At 32.5% G+C, this 25658-nt stretch overlaps 1 protein-coding gene across 2 annotated transcripts in view; it reads left to right on the plus strand.

The window, feature by feature from the left end:
* Ncam2 (neural cell adhesion molecule 2) overlaps window positions 1-25658 on the plus strand; it is a 508956-nt gene that overhangs the window by 387622 nt on the left and 95676 nt on the right. For both annotated transcript variants that reach the window (XM_047565378.1, XM_047565377.1), the window contains exon 12: window positions 9932-10105. In XM_047565378.1, the coding sequence (XP_047421334.1) occupies window positions 9932-10105 (174 nt within the window). The remainder of the gene's footprint in view (window positions 1-9931; window positions 10106-25658) is intronic.

Genomic DNA, 25658 nt, shown 5'->3' on the forward strand with positions numbered 1-25658 from the left:
GTCAGTAGAAACAGGTGCAAAAAGAAGACAAGAAAGACTGAAAGGATCTAGGTGACACTTGTACAAAGGCATGATGCTAAGGGCAGGAGATTCTAAGAAATGAGGCACTTAGTGGATAGCTGAGTGTGTTGTGTGAGGGGTGTGTGGTGGGCGCCATGAATGGAGAGGCAGTGAGAGATCGAATTATAGATATTCTTAAAAGCATGCTTCTGTTTTCCTGGTATGTGGAAAGGGAAGTTAAGAAGTTAAGATTTTTTTTCTTTTTTTTTTTTTTTAATCCATAAAGCTGCATAATCCATTGAAGTGCCCTGGTAGCATTCCAGACTAGTTTTAATATAGCATTGGGTATGGGGAAATTGCCACTTCCTATGCATCTCCAAGTAGCCCAGTTATATAAATATACACTCACATTTCCAAAAAAGTGTCTGCTATTGCAAAAAGGAAATGTATACAAAATTATATATTATTTTATACTATTATTTATTATATTATTTTTATTTAATTATATTATCATTCATTACAACAGTAGATATTACTTTAGGATGTTTGAGTTTACACTTACATATTTCAGATATATATATATGTACATATATAGATATATGACTGTGTCATAGTAGTTTTAGATGCATTTCTTGAATGCATGAAGGGCTTACTGTGTTATGTTTTTAGTTTATGAGAGGTTAGTTGAAATGTCTGATTAATAATGTTATCTAGGTTTCTGGGAATTGTGAAAAGTATCATGAACTATGTACGTTTGGAGGAAATATTTTCCATTGATATTTTAGAAGTGAATAAACACTTCTTTGGTGAATAGTTAAAGTAGAAATGAGATAATCAAGAAAGACCCCTGAACTACCTAAGTTTGATCAGTAGGTTTAAAAGTATATGAATAAATAAAGGTAAAAATAATTACTCAAAGTTAGTGTAAATACTTGTGAGGAGAAAACATACACATAAATGATCAAATGCTATGAAAATATCAATATAAGAATAATCTGGATTTGGCAATTGGGAAAAACCAGAAGAATAGTGAAATTAAAAATAATTTACATGGTTCCAGACATGTCATCAATTGACCAAACATAGAGAAAGTTGACAACTTGCCTTAAACCATTCTGACTGCTATAAAAATCGTCTTGGATTCTGAAATTAATAATTAACAGAAACTTTCCCCACATAGTCTAAAGACTGGAAAGTCTAAGGACAAGGCATTGGTAAAATTTGGTGTCTGATGAAACTTTTCTCACAGATATCTTTTTCTATGTCCTCACAATGAGAAGGGGACAAATATGCACCCTTTAGCTCTTTTCATAAGGGTTGATGCCACTCATGAGGCCTTTACTCACATTCCAAAAGACCCCACTTGCTGAAAATATCACCTTGGTGATTAAATATTAGCATATAAATTTTGAGGGGTGTCAATATTCAGAGCATAGAACTTTTGAAATGGGTGAAATATATAAATCTGATTGGAACCAAAGTGGTCACTCAGAACAGAAGCAGATGGAACCCAAATTAGTATAGACTTCTTGAAACACAAATAGTTGGTAGTGACATATTGTGTGATACAGTCTTATTGGATCTAGAAAATTCAATTCTTTCTGGGTCAACACAAATGTTTTGGATTTTTGTTAGATTGAAGAATAAGGAAAGCAGAAAATAATATATTTTAATAGAATTAGTTGGTTACAAAATCACTGGAAAGGCAGAAAATAGGGAAGACAACAGGCATTTATGAATCTTCTAGTTATTTAGGTCAGAACATAGTACAAACAAGGTCAAGAGGTCAAATCTGCAACTCTACCTAGTGGTTGGCAATCCTTGCTGCCAAGCAACCCTCTGCTGATGTCACGCCCACCCATACCAGGAACTTGTGAATAAACATGGAGTGGGGACCCCAGTCCTTATTCTCTTCTGCAGGTGCTCTTGTCACTTGCACCACCTGAGAAAATGGAAATGGCATCCACATTCCTCTAGTATCCTAAACTGTATACATGTGGCAATCATACTAAGTGCCTATATGCATGAACTACAAAGACAGAGTCTGGGTCATTAACATCTTAGCCTTTCACTCCTGAAATGGAAAGGGAAGTTGTATAAATTATAAAAATTGATGTGGAGGGTTAATAGAAAATATCTGCCATAAGGTTGAAAATACCTCCGGGAGATGATTCCCTTAAACAATTATTTTTGATAAAAAGCTTTACAAACACCAAACACTTCAGATGTCTTGATCAATACTATGGCCATATTTGTGGAGAAAGAGACGACTTACTGTCCCACTTCCATACCTTCAGTACCTGCTTCCCGGTATTCTAGGAAATCATGTTCCCAGAAGTAAAAACGGGCAGAGATTAGGAAGAATCTATTCAACTTAAAATCTTCTCAAGTAACTTCAAAGTCAGATGAATGGATAAACAACATATTTATAAGCAGATGTATGTATGTGTGTATGTGTTTATAAAATTCAGCTTTAAAAAATAAATTCTATCACTTATGACAATATGCATGAACCTGAACAACATTATGCTAAGTGAAATAAGCCAGACCCAGAAAAAAAAAATGTGGCATGATCTCAGATATATATGGAATTCTAAAAAGTTGATCTCAGAGTAACAGGGATTAGAGTAGTGGTAGCCAGGAGCTGGAGAAGGATATGGATATATGATGGTCCAAGAGTAGAAAATTTCAGGAATGCAAGATTAATAAATTCTGGGGATCTGATGCTCAGCTCTATGTCTTTTTTAAATCATATTGTATTTTTTAAGTGAAATTGGCAAAGAGTGTAGATTTTAGATGTTGTTATCACACACAAACGCACACATGTAAAACAAAACTATAAGTGATGGCTATGTTGACTAGCTTGATTATGTTGATTATTTCACAGTAAAAATCAAATTTTCATGTGAAAAATAAAAGTAGGCATTTTCGATATATATAATATAAAATTTTATTTGTCAGTTATATCTCAACAAAATTGGAAGAGGTAGTGGGGTTCAGTTTGAGTGATCTTGCTTCATGTCAACTATTTTCACTTTGGATGTTAAGATCCACTTATTTGCTGAGAATTGAGAAAGTAGTGGAGGAAGAGCTATAACACACTCACACAAATGCATGCACACATACAAGCACAACTAATCTTTCTGCTTTCTAAATCTCCACCATTTTGTAGTTAAAATAGATTCTGAAGTCTAGGAAATGTTGTTTTCAAATTTCAGGATTTACCTTCATTTTAAAAGTGTTATTTTTATGTATTTATTTTAATTGAGAAATAATGTGTGTGCTTTTATTGTGTGCAGTGATGTTTGATTTATATATATGTATACTATATATATGTATATACATAAATAGCAATATATAATATTTGGATATATAGTCAATGGGATGTTTAATCATACCTAACAAATGCATGCATTACCTCACATATTTATCATTTTTGATTTGACAGCACATAATATCCACACTCTTTTTTATCAGTGCTAGGGATTAAACTCAGGATCTTGCTCTTCTGCAAGGCAAGGTCTCAATCACTTTGCTACATCCCAACCCCTCATTATATTTTTCAAGAATACATCATAACTGAACTCACTTTGCTGTACTATATAAATCCTGAAATTTACTTCTTCCATCTGTCTGTAATTATATATCCTTTGATCAACATTTCCCTATCCCTTTCTCCTCCCTAACCACCCAAGTTTCTGGAAAATGCCATCAAACACTCTGCTTCTTTGAGGTCAACAGCTTTAGGTTTCACATATGATTGAGATCATACGTTATTATCTTTCTGTGCCTGGATTATTTAATATGGATCTGCCAGTTTCATTCATGCTGTGACACATGGTACAGCTTCATTAGTTTTTGTGACTGAAGTGTATTCCATTGTGCAAATGTGCCGTGTTTCCTTAATCATTCATCTGTTGATGGACAGTTAGATTGATTCCTTATTATGGCTATTATGACAAGTCCTGCAATAAATATGAGAGAGCAGATGTCTCTTGCAGAAATTCATTTAATTTCTTTCAGACATATACTCGGTAGTGATATTACTGGATCATTTGGTAATCCTATTTTTTAATCTTTTGGGGGAACTGCTATAATGTTTTCCATAATGGTTGTACTAATTTGCATTCCTTGTTATGTTTGTTCTTTGTATTAGTGATGTTCTGGCCCATTGTGGTCTTGATTTGCATTCCTATGATAATTATTGACATTGACCATATTTCCATATGCCCATTGGCTAATCGTATGTCATCTTTTCTAATACATCTAGTTGTGTATTTTGTCCAGTTTTTAATCTGGTATTTTAATTTTTTTGTTTGTTTGTTTGCTGTTGAGTTTCTGGAGTTTCTTATGTATCCTCCATATTAATTTCATATGATGTATTAATTTAAAATTTTTTCACACTTTGTTCATTGTGTCTTCCCTTTTATGATTATTTCCTTGATGTACAGAAGCTTTTAACTTTTACATAGTATCACCCATCTATTTTGCTTTTGCTTCCTATGTTTTGAGTTCTTATTTAAAAAAAAAAGTCTTTGCCTAATACAATATTGTGAAACATCTCCCCTTTTTTATTATATTAGTTTCCAAGTTTCAAGTATTACATTTAACTCTTTAATCTATTTTGAGTTGCTTTTTGTATTTGGTGAGAGAGAAGAGTCTAATGTGTAAATTTATTTTTGCTGTTCCACTGGTACATCTTTTCAGCCATTGCCATGTGGTTTTGGACATCAGAGTTTTGTATTATATTTTGAAGTCAGGTAATACTTTATTTATGACTTTTATGTAAAGTCTTTCAACACAGGAAAGACTATCTATAGCAAACCCAAAACTAACATCTCATTGAATGGGAATCAGTTGAAAGTTTTTTCCTCTAAAATAAGACAAGCATGCCCCTTCCACTGCTTTTCTTCAACATAATGTTGAAACTCTAAGTCAAGCAATTAGGAAACATTAAAAATAAAGAAAATTTCCAAATTTGAAAAGCGGGAGTCAAACTGTTCTTCTTCGTAGGTGGCATGATCTTATGTGCAGATAACTATGAAGGTTCTAGCAAAACATTCCCAGAGATAATAAATGAATTCAGCAAAGTTACTTGACACAAAATCAACATACAAAATTGAATACCATTTCTATATAAAAATGGTAGATATCTAAAAAACTAATCAAGATAGCAGTCCTATCTATAATAGCTACAAATATAAAATGACTTTCCTAGTAATCATTTAACCAAGAAGTTTAAATATCTGTTATCATATAAAGTGTGAAACGTTGATGAAAGGCATTGAAGAAGACACAAATAAGTGGAAAGTTATTCCCTGTTCATGAACTGAAAGAAATAATACCTTTAAAATATTCATAATACCTAACATATTGTACAGATGCATTATAATCTGTCAAAATAAAATATCAAGGATGCACCTCACATGATAGAAAAAAATTCTAAAATTCATATAAAAGTACAAAAGGCTGTAAGTAGAACCAAAGAAGTAGTCATGAGCAAAACAGAAGTGTCATTTTAAAAATGTTCTTATCCAGTTTTCCTCTGCAGCCCTTTGCTGCCTGTGTCTTTATCCATACTGGTAGCATATTCAAATATATCGTTTTAAGATTTTGACTTATTTTGGGTATCATCATTTTGAGATGCTTTCTTGTGGACGAGGGGAACATATATTCAATGTGCTCTTTTGAATCTGTTTCCAGACATTATTGCCCTGCATTTATGTCCATTTAACCTATTAGTTTCTCTTTGTTGAATTCCTTTATTTTATCAGTATGAGGAACAATGTCCCTGACTTTTTCTCTATATCTTATTAAGTTACATTATCTCCAAGGCATATTTTTCATATTGTCACATTTATACTTCAATCAATATGACACCAAATATCAAAATGTTTGCCAATATTATTTATATATAGACAACTTTTTTAAGAGGTGAGAGATTATGATATTTGGAATGCAGAATGATTTATATCCATTAACTTATTCTCACAACTTTAATATTTGTATTATTGTTGCTCTTTTGCTCATTAGGAAACAAATACACAATACGTGTCATGTGCCCTGGTCCCACAGCACCTTCAGAGATTGTTTTTTTCCTGAAATCTAAATCATGACACCAGCTCTCTGCTATTACACACACACACCACAAAAAAAAATTCTGTGACGAACCTTGGTATTGTAACCATTGCCTATAATTTCATGGAAAGGTTGATGGGTGTAAATTGATGAGAAGGATGTAATAGAAGACAGATAGTTACTAGGAGAGAGAGCAGAAATTACAGTGAGTGATATTTATCAAATGTTTAGTGTGTTCCAGTTTCTGTTTTAAGTGTTCTGTGTTACTTGACACCCCCCCAACCCTAGTAATGTATATTATTCAAACTTCTATTTTAAAAAGAACAATGCTAGTATATGACAAGATTAAAGAATTAGTCAAAGATTGCCATTGAGAAGCTGGAAAGACCACATTTTTGGATCTATATATTCTGATCCCCTATCTAATCTCTTAGTTCAGTGCTATACCAACACCAGTAGAGTTGAAAATAAAGGGTGATCATTCATTCAGTGGAGTGGCATTCATTAACTATTGAGATGAAAGATACTAGTAAGTAGTTTAAAAATATATGCTAACAATGAGGGGAGTACTGGGTGTGGTTTTGAACATCCATAAGCTCCATTTGAAATACTAGACTGTGTTGATAGCCTTTTCCACAATAGTCTTCTGTTTTCATATACTCAGTGTGTTAGATTTCATATACTCAGTGTGTTAGATGATCTAGGTTGAGAGGAAGATAGAAAAGGCTAAGATTGATATTATAAAGACAATGAAATTCTTGAATGCCCTCTTCCAGGAAGGAATTGGCATGATTCTTTGGAAAGACTGATATTGAATTCACATGCCAAGTATATTGAAATTTTGTATTAAATCCAATAGAAAAGGAAGTTAATGTCATTATAGACAGAAACAGGTGGGTCCAAAGTTTGGGAGTTAATGGTTGAAATAAGGACAAGATAGATACAAGAATTATAATGCAGAAATTATTAAAATAATGTGGTAAAAATTTTTAGGTGTCTCAGATAGGATAGGGATGATCAGCAAATAATTGAGTGAAGATAAAAATTAGAAATGTTGTTTCCAGGTACATCAGAAATTGTTTACTTGGACACATTCTGTATCTGTGTATTTTTTTCTTTACTTTTATAGTTTACAGACAAATTTTATGCACTTATCATGTAAAACATGAGGTCTTGAAGTATGAACTCAATTGAAATGGTTCAATCTAGCTGAGTAACAAATGTAGTGCCTCACATAGTTTGTATACTATTTTTAATTTTGAAACATTTATCAAATGTTTTCTGAGGACTTAGTTTATTTTGCTCAGTGTTATATATATGTAGATGTCTATATAAATCTATGTATATATATATATATATATATATATATATATATATAAGATTTGTCACTTTCTGGAAGAAACATAATTCATTAGTCAATGTGTAATAGGACATATATACTCAGAATGTAAAAAGAAAAAGTAAAAAGAAACTACATCTGCATGTCATAAGAATTATTTAATTTTTAATCTGATAATAGGGGAGCACAAAGGAGATAGTGTACACTTAAAAAATCGAGTTGAAGATTCAACAGGTCTGAAAATAGACTTCACAACTAGAAAAGGAAAGCCAATGGTCTATGTTGAGTGATGCTCACTTTGTGCTTTTAAAATGTGGAGGTTTTTATTTTTCTCCAGTTGCACCACATCAGGGTGCACCTCTTCTTAAGTGGTGCATACAAAGGATCGTGGTATGCCGCCAAATGTCAGAATTCAGGAGGAAAGCATTTCCCCCGACATCCCCCAGTGTATATATATATATATATATATATATATATACTACCTTCACTTGTGATACATGTCTCCGAACAGAAGGTTATGCTAATTGCTATGATGTCCAATTTAGACCTAGTGGACATAAGAAAGTTATCCTCATTGTGGTTTGAAGTATTGTTCATTTCCAGGAGCAGTCCATGTTTGTTTGATTTTTCTTCTCTGTTTTGGATCAAAGCTAAAGATGCAAAGATTAGCAGATTAACCTAGAGATTAAAGAACATAAAACCTGAGAAAATATTTATGTATGCCAGCCTAATACATTATGATCTAGATGATTTGAATTTTGTATTTCTAGACAAAATTGTAATAGCATTGGAGACATCATCATTTGACACGTTTATATTTGAATGATGTAGTTATGACACAATGTACTTCACAGCATCTCTAAGTAATTTTCATTTACTAATTAGAGATAAGCTGTAATGTTGTACTTATTTGCAAAATTCAGGTCCAAAAGGCCACAATCTTGCACTCCTGGCTTCTGCCTAGAACCATGATAAGGCATAATTGTATGTGCTCTGGTGTGTACTTTCAAACTCTTGCAATCATGACACATTTGACTTTTGGCCACCTTAGCATGTTTTCCATGAATACCTAATTGATATTAGGATAGAAATGTACATTTACCAAATGTATGCATGTACTGTCTCTCTCAGAAAATATCTATATTGTTCCTTTTTCCAATGTTTATTTCAATCATAATATAGAAAAGAGGCAAAAGGATTGAGAAAGAGAGAAAGCCCTTTAATGTTTGAAGTTACTCTAAGTTACTCTAAATTTTGAGGTTTCTAGAGCATAACTTTCAGTAATGTCCTTATTGAGACTTTTATTTTCTTTCTCATTTTCTTTTACTTGTTTTGCCTTTGAGAGAACTCTTTCCAAGGAAGTTTTGTACATTAGCAACTAAAATAAGTATCCACCTACTTATTTTATTGAATGTGAAATAATGTAATTAATAAAATAATACACCCAAGAAAGATTATATAGAATTTTTAAAAAGGGATTAAGAACTCAGTAACAACTTGGGAGTGGTGGCGTACACCTGCACCACTCAGCTCAGGAGACTGAGGCTGGGTGGATCTCAAGTTCAAAGCCAACCTCAACAATGTAGATAGGCTCCAAGCAACTCAGGGAGACCCTGTCTCTAAATAAAATATTAAAAACTACCAAGATGTGACTTGGTAGTTCAATTCCTGGTACCAAAAAAGAACCCAAAGAACAAAAAAACAATACCTCAATAACTCAACTAAAGGTTTCCTTTAATTAAGTTTTAATTAAGTCAATATAAATGATGTTAAAACTAATAATCTGTAACTCAGGAAGTCAAAGGTCATGTTTTCTCTCACATGGAAACCAGAGAGGAAAAAGAAAAAGAAAGGTAATGGTGATCTCATGAAAATGGAAGGGCTATCAGTAGAGAATAAGAAAGGGACCAAGGGGAGGGAGAAAAGGAGGAAAAGTGGTAATACCAGGGAATGATATTGGCCAAATTCTATTGTTATATTGTGTACATGTATGAGTACACAACAAATCCCACCATAGGTACAACTATAATGCACCAATAAAACATATAAAACTAACATATTCTCTAAAATTAAAACACATTTCACAAAATTTATGGTAATGATCAAATTATAAATTTACTTATTTTTACATTTTACTTATTCCCTTTTCTCTCAGATATGTCTCTCTTTGTCTCTCAAACCTACACATACACATACAGTAACACACAACCTTGTTTTCCTTGACATCAGAAAATGTTATTATTATATAAAAATGTGGAAATAAAATATTTTCTCAATAAGTGTATATTTTAGTTAATTTGCTGACTGTTTTATTGTTATTCACTGTGGTAATACAAATGGACTTGTGTACTTTTCTTGCTATTTGAAGAGCCTATTGGGGTGCGTAAGTAGACTTTGTAATTTAAACACACATATGCAGCAATTTTCCTTTATTTGTAATTCTCATGACACTGTGAGTCTTAATAAAGGCCATCTACGTTACCTAGGTTATGTGTACTTTGCGTTCCTTCACAGACGTGCCATCCAGTCCCTATGGAGTGAAGATTATAGAGCTGTCACAGACCACAGCCAAACTTTCTTTCAGCAAGCCGGACTCCCATGGAGGTGTGCCTATTCATCACTATCAAGTGGATGTCAAGGAAGTGGCATCAGAAACCTGGAAAATAGTACGCTCCCATGGAGTTCAAAGTGAGTCAATGATTTCAAAGTGTGTTCTTTAATTCATGCTGATATTCCATATATTCATGTGATTGACCTTTTATTTTCCACCAACATTTTTTTATTACAATGCAGTGGGGCTGGGAGAACACTTCAGTGACATGTTCTCCTTAAGAATGACAGAGTGGAAATAACAGAGTTAATAAGGTGGAGTGGAAAGGTTTTCATAATTTATTTATGTTTCCTCTTTTTCTTTGAAGTACTATGTATGAAACCCAGGTCCTAGCATATGCTAGGCACGTGATCCACCTCTGAGCTACACCCCCAGCCCTCCATTACTAAAGATGGAAGGGTTTAATAAAATCACCAAAGTTTTATTCTTGGGAAAATTATCTTTTTTAAAACTTGACCTGTGGAAAGACAATTGCTAACATGTGAGATTTAATGAGTGAATATTCCAAAATATGTGCTTTTTATTACCAATGATTTTTCCATAACTAGATGTAAAGTCATAATATGAAATATAGGTAACTTATGCATACATTCATGAAGTCATCTACAAAAATTCATCTACAAAAAATTATTTCAAAAATGTTTTGAAAATTTTATAAAATTAAAATTTTTAGGACAACTCATAACATTTTTGAATGATAGAATTAGCTGGTTCTGAAATGTCAAAATAATTTATATAACATTTATTCAATTATGTAGAATTTCATCATGTTATGAAAATGTGATCTGTCTGCTCATTATTAGAAAAAACTGTACTAAGAAATTATAAGAAATTCCCAGTGTTGCATTCTGTTGGTTAGGACACAGAAGTACGTGAATCATCCAAAAGAATAGCATAAAATGGTGAGGAAATTAGTGCTCCAAAGTGTCCTTCCTCTGAGAACTCTGGCTTGACTCTAACTTGAGTGGTGTAGGGTTTCAGTATAGGCCTGAGACCTTCTGAGAAGAATAGAGGGAACAATGTTAGTGAACATAGAGAGGAGTAAATGTAATTGCTCAAGGGCCACCAGTGTTGACTTTAGGGTTTTTGAAAAAATATGAGAAATATTAATGAATCAATCATCACTCATTTACCACACTCTTCAAATAATACCCCCAAACAGGTGAGTACTTATGATTTTTTTTTTAATGATGAAAGTTTTGGCATGCCCAATGTGTCTCAGGAGAGAAGACTTGTAAAAATACAATAATAGTATTATGCACAAAATGGAAGGTGTGAGTGGAATCAAGGACTTTAGTAAAAGAAAAAAAATATTAACTTGGATTCAAGAATAATATATTTTAAAAATATTTTTAATTTTTCAAGGAGAGAAAACATAGCAGATGTTAGGTGAGTGACAGAAAGTGAAAATAAATTACTTAGTAGAGCTCTCAACACAACCATGAAGAAAGGGAACATTAACTCTGAATATTCTAGGAATTAAACATTGTTGGATAGAAGGTGAATTCACAGAACTTCTTATGAAGTGGCAACATCATGGAGAATTTATATGCTTTTAGTCTAGCCAATATCACCAAGTTCAAAACATGACTTTGAACCCCAGGTAACTATCTGTGGAAAACAGATTTCTGTGTTTATGAGACTGATATAGATAATAACAAAGCCTATTTGCTAATTTGTAATGAGAAATCATTATACCAAAAATGTATAAGTACATTCATTTCCTTTTCCTGTGATATGTAGGAAATAGAAGATGAGTCAAAACTTGCTTGATGCATCTAGAACATGAGCAATGGAAATTACAGGAATAGGATGTTTAACTGTCTAAGATTAAGACTGCTTAAAGCTCCCCAATGAGACCTTAAAACTCTGGCCCTTGGGCTTTTTAACTTTCATTTCAGGAACATGTTTGCATTGATACTTTTCTTTTCATTTTTTCTTTTCTTTTCTTCTTTTTTCTGTTTCCATGATCAGCCCTTCTTTCATTGATATATTATCAAGTAACTTAAACCATGTTAAGATCATAAAAACAATATACTCAAACCATTGCATAATCTCAACTCAGTGTAGCTCAAACATCTTTAATCCAATTACTGCGTTAAGCCTTGTTTTTGGACTCTGTCATTTCATTATTTACCAATATCTTTGACAGATATTTTAGGTTTATGGTTGTCTCTAAGTATAAAAATAATTCATTTGAGTCCTGCAGGCCACAAACTTAAAATATATAACTTAGCACTCATATCTTCTGTCACATCCATTCAATTTCCTATATAGCTTCCTACTGCTGAGCAGATGCTTTCTACCTAAGTTGGATTAAGTGTACTTTTGCAATTTTATTTATTTATTTAATGCCAAATTTACATGTTGTAATAGCATTGTGATCTCATTTTATATATAAAACCCCATGTTTTTAAGAGAACCATGTTTTTAAGGGTTTTTTGTTAGAGTTCTCCTATTTGGATATTAGGCATAGATATAAATATATGACCCAAAGGGAACACAAATTTTATGGATAGGACACAAACTTGGTAACTAGCTCATTTGAACCATTCCTAACATTGAAGGATGTGTGGTATTACTCTTCCTTCAATAAAAGGATGTATCATCTCTTTAAATGTATAGTAAATATATGCATCGGAATAATAAATTATTTATGCTCATACAAATATGAAATGTGATGTAAATATTCATAATTATGTTTACTATAAATTGACAGCAATGATTTGATTGTTAGAATGTGTAACATAGTTTTGACTTAAACTTTCTCTCTCAAGCATACATATTTTCATTGAGTGACTGTGATTTCATTGAGTCAGTAAGTCTTTTAAAGAGACAATTTAATCGTCCTCATGAATATCTCATCAGGCAGGCCTATGGCCATTCAACGCTGCACAGAATTGCTGTTTTATTCAGAGCTACCCACAATGTGTTTTTACTTCCATTCCTTCTTGGAAATACTCTTACACAAAAATTCCCTCTTCCTCTAGGTTGAGTGACAGGAAAGCAATACCATATTTCTTACATTATATTGCACATTATATATTTATTTTCATGTCATGTCTCTTCAATATTGCACCTATTAGAATTTTCTGATCTAGCTTCACTGTTAGCATATGAACTCCATGAGTAGAATCAGGATGCCCTGCTAATCTCAATATTTCAAGTGTCAAAATTATATTAGTGTGGAGGGAATATTGGAATTTAGTGGAGATGGGAGGATAGAAAATATTATTTTAGTACCTGATTGAGTTTTCATGAGGTGAATTAATAATGCATTCTCTTTCAAAAATGTGTCTACAAAAATAAACTTGAAGAGTAAGATTCAATGTGTATATTAGGGGTCAATATTTATGAAAAGAGTGGGGAGGAAGTTGAAGTGAGCAAATGAAATAGTTAAGCTGAGTTGCAGGCTCTAGAAATCCTCACCCAACTGCATGCAGAACTATAGAGAGAACATTATCCATCGTAGATGTACCATTCATTTGATAGGTTGTTATTGAGCAGCAAGGCATTTTGATTTAGTTGGTCAGGAGCCAGATTGTGATGGATAGTTATGATCACATTGCTACATTGTCCAATCATGATCCCTTGGTGAAGTCATTCCTTCCTTACAAATGCTCAGTAGCATACCAAGAATTCATTTGTTTGTTTTTTTTTTCAGCCTACAGTCCTGCACCACATATGGCATTACCTTTGACCATGAAAATAAGGAGCTACATTGTAATTCTCTCATTGAGAATTGTACAAATGTCACATATTTCTTCCCACTTCTAATATATCAAAGAGCAGCAGTCTCACCAAATCCATCATATGACCCAAATAACAGAACTGCTGATTCACAACTTCTTATTTCAGGGCCCTTTCCTTCAGCTCTCCTATTTCAAAGCTAATGTGATAAAATTGTGTACCACTTAATAAATGAGCTACTCTTTACTCCATACGTGAGAGAAGTCTTATGTATTACCTTCACTAGTGCATAATTTATCATATCACCTGCTTACTTAGGCATTCCTGATATATACTCCTTCTATTATCAACTGCTCTGTGTATTACATACTATAGTAGCAGATACAATAGTATATACACAATGAAATATTATTTAGCCTTAAAGAAGAATGAAATTATGGCATTTGCAGGTAAATGGATTGAGTTAGAAATATGCTTAATGAAATAAGTCAACCCCAAAAAACCAAAGGACACATGTTTTCTCTGATATGTGGTTGCAGACTCACAATGGGGTGGGGAAGGGCAAGGGAAGAATGGAGGAACTTTAGATAGGGCAGAGGGGAGCGAGGGGAGGACAGGAGATATGAGATGGATGTTATCATCCTATATACATGTAAGATTGCACAAATGCTGTGACTGCATCGTGTGCAACAGAGAAATGAAAAGTTATGCTCCATTTGTGTACTCTGAGTTGAAATGCATTGTGGTGTCATGTATAACTAATTGGAACAAATTTAAAAAAACAGAAACAAATTTTTATGAATATTTTCCAAACCATTCATTTAGCTGATCCAAAAAAACCAAAATGGGCACATATTAATAAGCAAGCGAATTTCTCATTTAACACATGAGATTCATTCCCCAGGTGTTATGTTCTGATGTAAATTACTTTTTTTTCAATTGCTTTCTTAAAAACAATACCTATTTTTTAGTTTACAATTATTTGAGTAGGTTTTTCATCAGATTTTACATGATAAAAATGAAGATATTGGCTAGAATGTGTTAATTTTTGGAGTTTCTTTTGAAAAATACTTCCAAGATCTCTTCCTTATTGCTTAGATTTAGTTTCTTGTTGCTGTGAAACTGAGGTTCACGTTCTTACCAGGGCTGCTCTCAGCTCCTAGGGTCCACCAATATGTCTTGAGAGTGAAATTATTCTTAAAGGTTTTCACTCCATGCATAGTATATTGATAATCTTCTAAAATTCCCATGTTCTTCCTTGCTGAGGCAAAATAACAATGATCAGGCTATTAGCATTGTTAATTATTACTAACATTCTGTAAATATTTATTATATTTTGCCACAGTGTTAAGCATTAAAAGTAGATTAAAATAATAGATCTTGACTACAAAATTGAGTGTAATCTATATTAAACGATGTACCCCATTTGGGTACAATGAATCAAAATGCATTTTGTAAAAAATTAAAAGCTAAATAAAAAAAATAATAAAATTAGAAAAAAAAATGAGACTATGATGTTTAGAAATTTCTCCACAGGTTATGTAGACAAATAATAGTGACATTGAAGATGAAACCAAGGCAAGAAGTCTGATTCTAAAGCCTGTTCTACTGTTTTCTACAATTTAAATCCTTTATTCAATTAAGAATTGAACAAATTGAACGCAAGTTATTTTTATTTAGAGAACATGCATGACAAATATTGTAGGGATGTATTTATGTATGTATGTTGTCTTTACTTGGTATTTTCTAAGAGATCACAATTAGGAGGAAAATAATTTCATGGTTGCTTATTTTCATTGTGTTTGATATCAGACAAAGCTTTGAGAATTAGGGTAACTTAATAATAGCATTACTATAAAGGGTCTCAAGAAGTTTGCCCAAGTACACATCTCTTTGATGGACCTTGCTTCGGGGGTGAAATTTTGATTATTTACATCAGATAACAGGTTTTTGCTACTGTGAGAAACTTAAAAGTTGAAAGTTAATTTGTAGTTGTAAATTTTTTGGAGAAAGAGGTCCACGACTCTCATTAATTTCTCAAAAAAGATTTATCTTAATAATGATTTCATTTTAACTGTGTAATAAAGTTTGATATTTGTTTTCACTGAGCAATCTGAATTTAATATTTTACTCTCTTCTGGCTTCCATCTTTACTAGTTTGGAGTGGTCATTTCTTTGTAGATATTGTTACTTTTTATTTTTGCTGTGGAGTCAGCGTGATTTCCACATCTAAGGAATCACATCTTGAATTAATTCTGGACAATGTTACAACATTATTTTTTTAATTATTTATTTATTTTTTAATTTTTTACAGACTGCATTTCGATTCATTGTACACAAATGGGGTACATCATTTTGTTTCTATGGTTGTACATGATGTAGATTCATATCATTTGTGTAATCATATGTGTATATAGGATAATGATGTCTGTCTCATTCCACCATTTTTCATACCCCACTCCCTTTCATTTCCTTCTACATAATCTAAAGTTCCCTCATTCTTCTCTCACTCTCCACACCCCCACCCCCATTATATATCATTTCCACTTATCAGGGAAATCATTTGGCCTTTGGTTTTTTGGGATTGGATTATTTCATTTAGCATGATATTCTTCAGTTCCATCCATTTATTTGCAAATGCCATAATATTATTATTCTTTATGGCTGAAGAATATTCCACTGTGTATACATACCACAGTTTCTTTATCCATTCATCTGTTGAAGGGCACCTAGGATGGTTCCACAATCTAACTATTGTGAACTGAGCTGCTATAAACATTGATGTGGCTGTGTTACTGTAGTATGCTGATTTTAAGTCCTTTGGGTATAAACTGAGGAGTGGAATAACTGGGTCAAAAGGTGGGTCCATTCCAAGTTTTCTGAGGATTCTTCATACTGCTTTCCAGAGTGGCTGCACCAGTTTGTAACTCCACCAGTAATGTAAAAGCTTATCTCCAAAATTTATAAAGAACTTACAAAACTTTACACCAAAAATACAAAGAACCCAATCAATAAATGGGTCAAGGAACTGGACAGACACTTTACAGAAGAGATGGTACTAATGTGATAGTACCAACTTCAGCTCCCCAACTCGATTCTTCTCTCCCCACTGAGGTCACTGAACTGCAATCTTAATGATCAAGATTCTGTGCAAACCGGATTCGGTGGTGCACACCTGTAATTCCAGAGACTCGGGAGGCTGAGACAGGAGGATCAAGAGTTCAAAATAAATAAATGAAATATATGAAAATAAATATATGAAAAAATGTTCAACATCTGTAGTAATTAGAGAAATGCAAATTAAACAACATCATTTTTATGAATATTGTTTCCTCCCCCATTCTTGTAAAACTTTCTTTCTGAAACCCAAGATATATGCTGAAATGTTTTATTTGAGAACTTAGATTATCCTATTTCCAAACATTTTATTATGTTTTATTCTGCTCCATCTCTGTTCTGAGTGTATGGGAATTTATTCAGCTCAACATTCCATACTACTCTATCTTTTTTCACTTTATTTAATCAGCTGTTTCTATGCAGTTTTTCATTCAATGAGCATCTTTTTATTTTTGGAGGGTTGTACTGGGGATTGAACTCTGGGGCAATGGACCACTGAGTCACACCCCAGCCCTATTTTGTATTTTATTTAAAGACAATGTCTCACTGAGTTGCTTAGTGTCTCACATTTGCTGAGGCTGACTTTGAACTCACAATTTCCTGTTGTAGCCTCTGGAGCTGCTGGAATTACAGGTAACCACACCCAGTTCCTAATGAGCACATTTCTAATTTATCTGGTTTTCATTTCTTTTTCAAGTTAGCCAGGTATTTTGTAAACTTTACCTATGTTTTTTGTTGTTTCTTTTGATTTTTTAAAAATGTTTTAAACACTCTAAGCATGGATTTTGATTATTGAAATTTCTGAAGTTGTAGATGCTTAAAAATATTAGTTTTTGGTTTGTTTTTTGGATTTGTTGGTCTATTTCAGCAGAATCTAATAATTACTAGTTTTCTTGCATATGTTATGATTGTTATAAAGAGATCTTATATTGTATTGTGCTTGTCTATTTGCTAGAAATAATGCAAGGCCTGAGTTTTGGGCACATTACTATACAGAAGACATTCTGTTGTTTCTGACGGTTGCCCTGGAACATTAAAACAGAGGTAATCAGGCCCACTTAACTAATTTCTGTATTTGGCACTTTTATGAAAATATGTGAATGGTTATTAATTTCCAAATAAGTATTTACTCAACCTCCATGTCTATCAAGGACCGGGTTCATGGCAAAACCAGATGAATTTTTATTACCAGCAGTCGGTTGTGTATGTCTCTGTGTTTCTTATAGTCTACCCTTTTATTTATTTCCAATAATTTTGATGCTCCTGGCCTAATGTGATAGTACCAACTTCAGCTCCCCAACTCGATTCTTCTCTCCCCACTGAAGTCACTGAACTGCAATCTTAATGATCAAGATTCTGTGCAAACCGGATTCGGTGGTGCACACCTGTAATTCCAGAGACTCGGGAGGCTGAGACAGGAGGATCAAGAGTTCAAAACCAGCCTCAGCAAAAACGAGGTGTTAGGCAAATCAGTGAGACCCTGTCTCTTAAAAAAAAAATTAAAAAAAAAGATTCTGTGCAAAATTCTGAGTGTCCAAGTGATATTTTCATTAGAATTTCTATAACTGATAGAAAAACAGTTGCATGGTAGCCCTTCTAGTTTCAGGTCTCTCTTCCACTCAGCTTCATTTTTGATGCTTCAGAATATATCTTCCTTTTATTTGAGGTAATCTGTGCATTTAAAAATATTGTGAAATGGTATCTTTTATTTGGTGGTGTACTTACATAGAAGGCTTCTTTTTCTGGCGACCTACATACATGAACAGATTGCTGACGATCTGAAGCCATGTTTCAAAGCACATATGTATTTTCAAATAGTGGAGAAATCCTTATTTTATAAAATTTGGGTTATGTTAATATTTATTACAAAGTTCAAGAGGTCTATATAAATAGAATTATTCTCATCAACTTTGAGTCATTTTTTAAAAGGTAAAATTTAAGTTTATATATGAAAATACAGTTGTTTATATTCATGAACATTTCAGCTGCTTTCCTTTGCCCTCAGAGTGGCTGTATTTATTCATTTTAATTCATGTGAGGTTAGTTGACAGTTACTTTTTTTGCATCCTTATTACTATTCAGGTTTCTACTTCTAATTGCTGACTTCACCCAGAAAAAAACATCAGCTCTTCCTTGACTGTAATGTTACTTAACAGGAAAGTTTTTTGTAAAATTTCCTTTTAGTAGATTTCAATTCAGTATAACTTGTTAATTGAGTACCTGTGAATTGTACCTGCTCACTGTCTCCTAGTCCTAGTTTCAGGGTACAATGGAGACCTGTCTTCTTATTATGTTCTTCTTCAAAGTTTAGCTGACACCCTACTGATCTTCTCAAACTCCAATATGACATCTAACTAATTTCAAAATAAATTATGAACAAATCAAGTATCAACATCTTGAACTATTCAGATATGGAACATATATCAACTTGGCATTTAATGTCAAGTGAGAAACATGTAGCACAGATGTAACTGGATTTTTTTTTGGTTGGAGAAGCTACATGACATATTCATTACCATAGTGCTTTGTGTGTTCTGTATACCTCATTGGGTACTTAATGAAGAGAAAATAATGATCTCGCAAAACAGATACTCTTTTTACAGTTTCCAAAATAAAAAAGAATGAAAAAAATCATTGTAAAATGTCATTTTTAGGGAACATAAAACAATTCTCTCAACTAGTATGATCTATTTTTTTTTATTTGTGAAACACTTAGGCAACTAGAATTACATATACAAATCCTTTTGATTCAACTAGAATTTTATGTGTTCTAATTTCTTTAGAACTAAGTTTATGAAAGAAATTCTCTTTGCTCCTAAAAATAAAAATAGTTTTCATTTGAAAATATTTCATTTCTAAGTAGAATTTTCACTGAAAACTTTTCGGCTTTCAAATTCTTACCATTTTCCTAGTTGTAGAATGCAATTGGGAAATAAGCGCAGTGTTGGATTTTTCATTTCTTTTAGCATGTATGTCCACTAAACTTTCCATGGGATTTTACAGGAAGTAATTGCAGTATGTAGATTTTAATTCAGACACAGTAACTTTAATGTTATTTCATATAAGTTTATAAACTGTAATTAAATTGTGTACATGTTGCATTATTTTAATTCCAAAATTTTGTCAGATTTTAGTTTCAACAAAAATTCCTACTCTAGAAAAATCAATTTATGTGGTAAAGTCATTTTAAGTTTTGTGGATAAGTAGTGCTTCCTCATTTTAAATATACATTTTTTCTGAGGTTATTTTGAAGTGTAGAATGAGATGTGTGAAGTTCAACCTGTGCCTGGTGAGTTACCAAATCAATTTTGAAGGGAACCCTGAATTGGAATAAAGAATGGTGGATCAAATACTGAGACCAAACATGCACATTGCAAAATACAAGCAATTAATACAAGGAACATTCAAGGAAATAAATTTGCCCTATTTCTTTAAATTAAAAAATATAAAATGTTTAAAAAATATCTATGGGTAGAGTATCAAAGAGAAGGACTTACATCCACATTAAAAGCAAGGAATGAATAAAATGTAGTTGTGTAGTCAAATAGAGCAAATATTCATGTTTGTCTACTCAGTCATTGGTTTATTAGTGAAAAGTAAGAATGAATGAACAAAATTTCCAACTTTCTCTTAAAACAGAATAACTGAACCATGAAATACCTGTAACTCCTACTCTCATAGTTGTGTGGTAACAATACCAAGCTTTAGTCAAGGCTGAGGTAAAAAGAATTCTCTGAGTATATCTGGCTCAACACAATTCACCTTGATGTAGAGGTTTGGACTTAAACATTTCTTATAGCTTGGCATTTAAAATACTGTCATTATCATGAATGCTTTTATTTACCGGTAATTTTAATTTTACAAAAGACTTCAAAGATAGTGTATATATATATATACACACATATATTCTTCACTCAGTCTCTCCCCTCTTGGTAACATGCCATGGTAACTTTATCAAAGCTAATAAATCATCATGGGTATGTCAATATTAATTAAACTACATATTGTGATAAATTTTATTTCAAAAAAACTTTTCTTTAAAGTAGCATTCTTTCATTGAAAACAAATAGGTTAATCAGAATGCAAATATCAGGGATGTTTCTGAAATAATTTGTACATGTTAAAAATGTCCATATTTGTATTCAAGATGTGAAGCCTTGTTCACTCATTTAAATAAATAAACACTTTCACTTTCTGCTTGTTTAAAATTTTATTTAGGTGGAAATATAAATCATTATTAATAATAAAATTTGTTTAAATGATGTGAATGAATTAGCAGGGTTTAAATTCAAAATTAATGAAATTCATTGTGATTTTGGTGCCCTCCAAATAAAAAATTCCAAACGTGATTCTCCTTCTCATTCATGGAGCTATATTCTCAATTTATGGCTCTATTAAATTCCAGAGTTGTTTTTCCTCATCAGGAGTTATTATTTACATAGCTATCAGGTAAACTTAATGCAATAAATCTGGACTGGGCTTGTAGCTCAGTGGTAGAGCACTTGCCTTGCATGTATTAGGCACTGGGTTCGATTCTCAGCAACATATAAAAATAAATAAATGAAAATAAAAGTATTGTGTCCATCTACAACTAAAGTAGTGTGCTTATTACCACATCCCAAGCAACTAGTATAGAATCTGGCACAAAGTGATTACTCAGTATGTATTTTGTGGATGTATGGATGCTTGCATGCACACATGTGTTACACAAATTAGTCACCAAATCTTCAAAAATTTTATAATTTTAATTACTTATGAGTCACTTTAACATAACAAATGTGTCATAACTTCTAAATGGTGATTATATTTTAGAACTATTTTAGTTCTGTAGAACAAAATACGCTGCTTTAAAATAAACTAGTAACTTACTTTCTAATGGATGGATTCAGGTAATAAAAATGCTCATTGTGAATTATTGAATGATGTAATGTTTTATAAGTTTAGAAGAAAATTGGAGATGAAAAGTGTTGAAAATATCAAAAATTTAAAAGATATTATCAGTGTTAAATAATTGATCATGGTAAGGTTTTATGGGAAAGATAGTTATCTTTTCAGCAAATTTTTGACAGAGATGAGGGTGGTTACCTGGGAGAAAAGTCTGAACTGGAGTAGATATATTTGCTTAAGAAACAAGGATATCAGCATAGTTGGATTGGAGACAAAACAAATTAGATTGAATGAGAAGATGCAATCAGAAAGGTAGGAGTAGAGGGAGGCAGTATATCATATATTGATGTGAACTAGCAGCATTGATGTGACCTCAGATATTAATAATGCAGACTCTTGGATCTTTTTCCAAATCTATTAAAGTAACATTCTTATTTTAACAAGATTCAGTTATTCACATATGCATTAAATTTTCTTGTACATATTTAAATTTTAATGTTTAAATCAGGTTGAAGGCATATCTCAAACATTTTTTATTTCTAATGCAAAAACATTCACTATTCTTTTTTCTAATTTTTAAAGATATTGTTCTTCATTATCTATAGCAACTTTACTGTGCCATAGGCCACCAGAAATTCTTACTCTTCTCTCATTATAATTTAGAAGCTTATGGGTTTTCAAATATTTTATGTTATTTTTTTCATTAGGTCTTTTGTTTATATATGACTACAGATGCATTAAATTTTGAAAAATTCTAATAAAACATTGGAGACTAGCATAGGACTTCAACATTTTCTTAGGTAAAAGGGGGATTCATTTTCATGTTTTGTGCATTATAGGACTTGAAATATTTTAGGAAAATTTTAGCTTTTTTGTTTACAAATAGGGAGATGAGATCAAAGGCAATGATGGTATTCTAAACAAAAGATACAAAGCACTTAGGCTAGGCAGTTCAGGAGAGGTAGGGAGAAGTGGTGTGATTTTAAAGATAGCACTAAGAAAATTTCCTTATATGGGTAAGAACACAGAATATAGAACATATGGGGGGAATTAAAAAAAAATAAGATGAAGTTAACTCTAACTAAAAGGATTGTGAGATGAGGAAAAACACAGCTGGATCTAGTTTGCTGAAGAAAACTGAGTTTTGTGATTTAAGACTTTAGATGTCTCAGTTCAATTAGAGATACCACATAGGCAGAGAAAGAATGGCTAAAGAGAGGTGCACAATATAAGTGTAAATCACTGTCATTTAAATATTTTGCATTATGATATTGGAAAGTCAACAAAGGAATAGATGTGGAGAGGAAAATGAAAAGGCTCATGAATGAGACTGGAACTCTTTTCAGTTATAAATTAATTAGATTACTTAGGACTGGGGACATAGCACAAGGCCCTGGGTTCAATCCCCAGCACCCAAAAAAAAAAAAAAGAAAAAAAATTAAATATGCTGTCTTTTAAGACACAGATTCTTAAAACTTGGCCCAAATCAGAAGTATTTGGACAAACCTCACAGAAACTAATGGTTTCTCAACTTGGAAACACATGAGTAAGGAAAAAGACACTTCTATTAGAACCAGGAAGACCTTTGGCCAAGAATTAGTAGTTGTAGGAAAACAAAGATAAACCATATTAAAGATGATTATGTAAATATCATTCACTGCTCTGATGGTATATTTATTAAATTTTCCCCTTATAACCGCACAATCTTTTGTTTGATTCATTTCTACATTTTTAAAATATTGGCACAAATTCTTAGGAAGTACTGAAAACATTACATCTTGATTTTCTTTTTGCCTTCGGCCCATGCATATTATATTTAGGGTAACTTTTATTGTAATGTAATATCTCTTTCAGAGGTTTCCTCAAAAGAAAAGGAAGGAATGAAATGTACGTATGATGTTAATGTGTGAGATGTTGAATACTTTCCTCTCTTTAAATTCTGCTCATTTAGAAGGACACAAAAGTATGGTGTAAAAACCATTTTCCCTTGTATTCTAATGGTTTTTGATATGGTTGAGAAGTCTGTCATCTTGATTCCCAGGTCTTCTAATGTAAGTGGCATCTGTTCTCTGGGAAATCAAACACAGTTTTAAGTTCTGTATCTCTTGTGTTTTGATATATAACAAAGATGAACCTTGGCATAGGTCAGAAAAAGTCGGTTTGAGAGACTAGTTCAGGTATAATAATTGGCAAAACTAATGCCTAAGCTAATGCCTAAGGCATAGCTGAGGTTACTGTTACATGTTTTGAGTTACCTCGTTTTTTAGCTGGCAACGTCCATCATGAACCTCAGATAGAGGAAATGTTTGGTGCAAACTAGGAGATGCTTCTTCTTAGTGCTTCCTTTCATCCAAAATATTGTCCCCAAATTTGGTGTCCTTAGGAGCCCTTATGAAATTAAAAAACCTTTAATTTATATTCCCCAATGTTCAAGCTAGCAATCTTTAGGCTGAGGGTGCTACAAATGGAAAGATTATTTTATTACCATGTATGGAATTTCCTGCCACACACCGCTGTTACAAAACCCAGTTACTTCCATGTTTTGTCTTGTTTTGTTTTGATTTGATTTGTTTTCCTTTCACTCAGAATCATGACAGTGTTCTCCCAGGGTCCCAAACACCACTCACTTGATTTTTCTAGGATTTTCCTCAGTGCAATCCACACTGAAATCATTTACTATAAATGAATAAGAGACTTGTTTAGCTAATTGTTAGGGAAATGTAACTGAAAACCACAATAAACTCTCATTTCACATCTGTGATACAGGCTATTATCAAATCCAGAATATATAAATAAATAAATAACTAAAAAAAAATCATAATAACAAACAACCTCCCAAATAACCTAATTTAAAAATGGGCAATAGGCTTATATAGACATTTATTATGAAGACGTACACATGGACAAGAGGTACATAAAAGAATATTTAACATCAGGAATGACCAGGGAAAAGCAAATTAAAACCACAATGATATGTTACCTCACCCCAGGAAGAATTAATGCTATCAAAAACACAGAAGACAACAAATGCTAATGAAGACCCAGAAAAGGGGGAATTCTTGCACATTATTAGTTAGAATGTAAATTACTGAAGCCATTGGGAGAAAGTGTGGAAATTCTTCCAATAATTAAAAACAGAACTATCATATGAACCATAAATCACTTCTGAATAAACCTCTATATGATATAAAATCAGCATCTTGAAGAGATTCCTGTACTCCCATGTTCATTGCAGCATTATTTTCAGTATTCAAGATATGGAAACAATTTGAGTGTCTATAGATGGATGCATAAAATAACACTGTGCATACATATAATACAATATTGTTCAGCCATAGGAAAGAGCAATTTTGACATTTTCAAAAACATGGAAGATATTATGCTAAGTGAAATGGGCCAGAGAGACAAATACTTATTGGCTCTACTTGTAGGAATCCTCTTTCTCTTACCACCTTCCACTAACACTAAATCATTTTATTTAATGACTCAAATTTCCTCTTTTCTTTATTTTTTGTGTTGTAGAAACAATATATTACCATGCATATTCTTTTAATAATGTGTTAGGAAGCAAATTTTTTAATGACTAAAGGATTCATATGGTCAAATGAAATGAATCTTCGATTGCTATTATATTTTTAAAAATTTTTAAATTTTTTCTAATTATACATAACAGTAGAAGACATTTTAATGCATTGTACACAAATGGAGCACAACTTCTCATTCCTCTGGCTGTACATGGTGCAGAGTCACACTGGTCATGTAATCATATGTGTATATAGGGTAATAAGGTCTGTGTCATTCCACTGTCCTTCCCATCCCCACAGTCCCATCCCTCCCCTCACTCCTTTCTGCACAATTTGAAGTCTCTTCATTCTTCCTTCTTTCTCCCCACTAATTACAGATCAACATCCACATATCAGAGAAAACACTGAGATT

This window comes from Sciurus carolinensis, chromosome 9, assembly GCF_902686445.1.
Source record: "Sciurus carolinensis chromosome 9, mSciCar1.2, whole genome shotgun sequence".
Classification (NCBI taxonomy): Eukaryota; Metazoa; Chordata; class Mammalia; order Rodentia; family Sciuridae; genus Sciurus; species Sciurus carolinensis.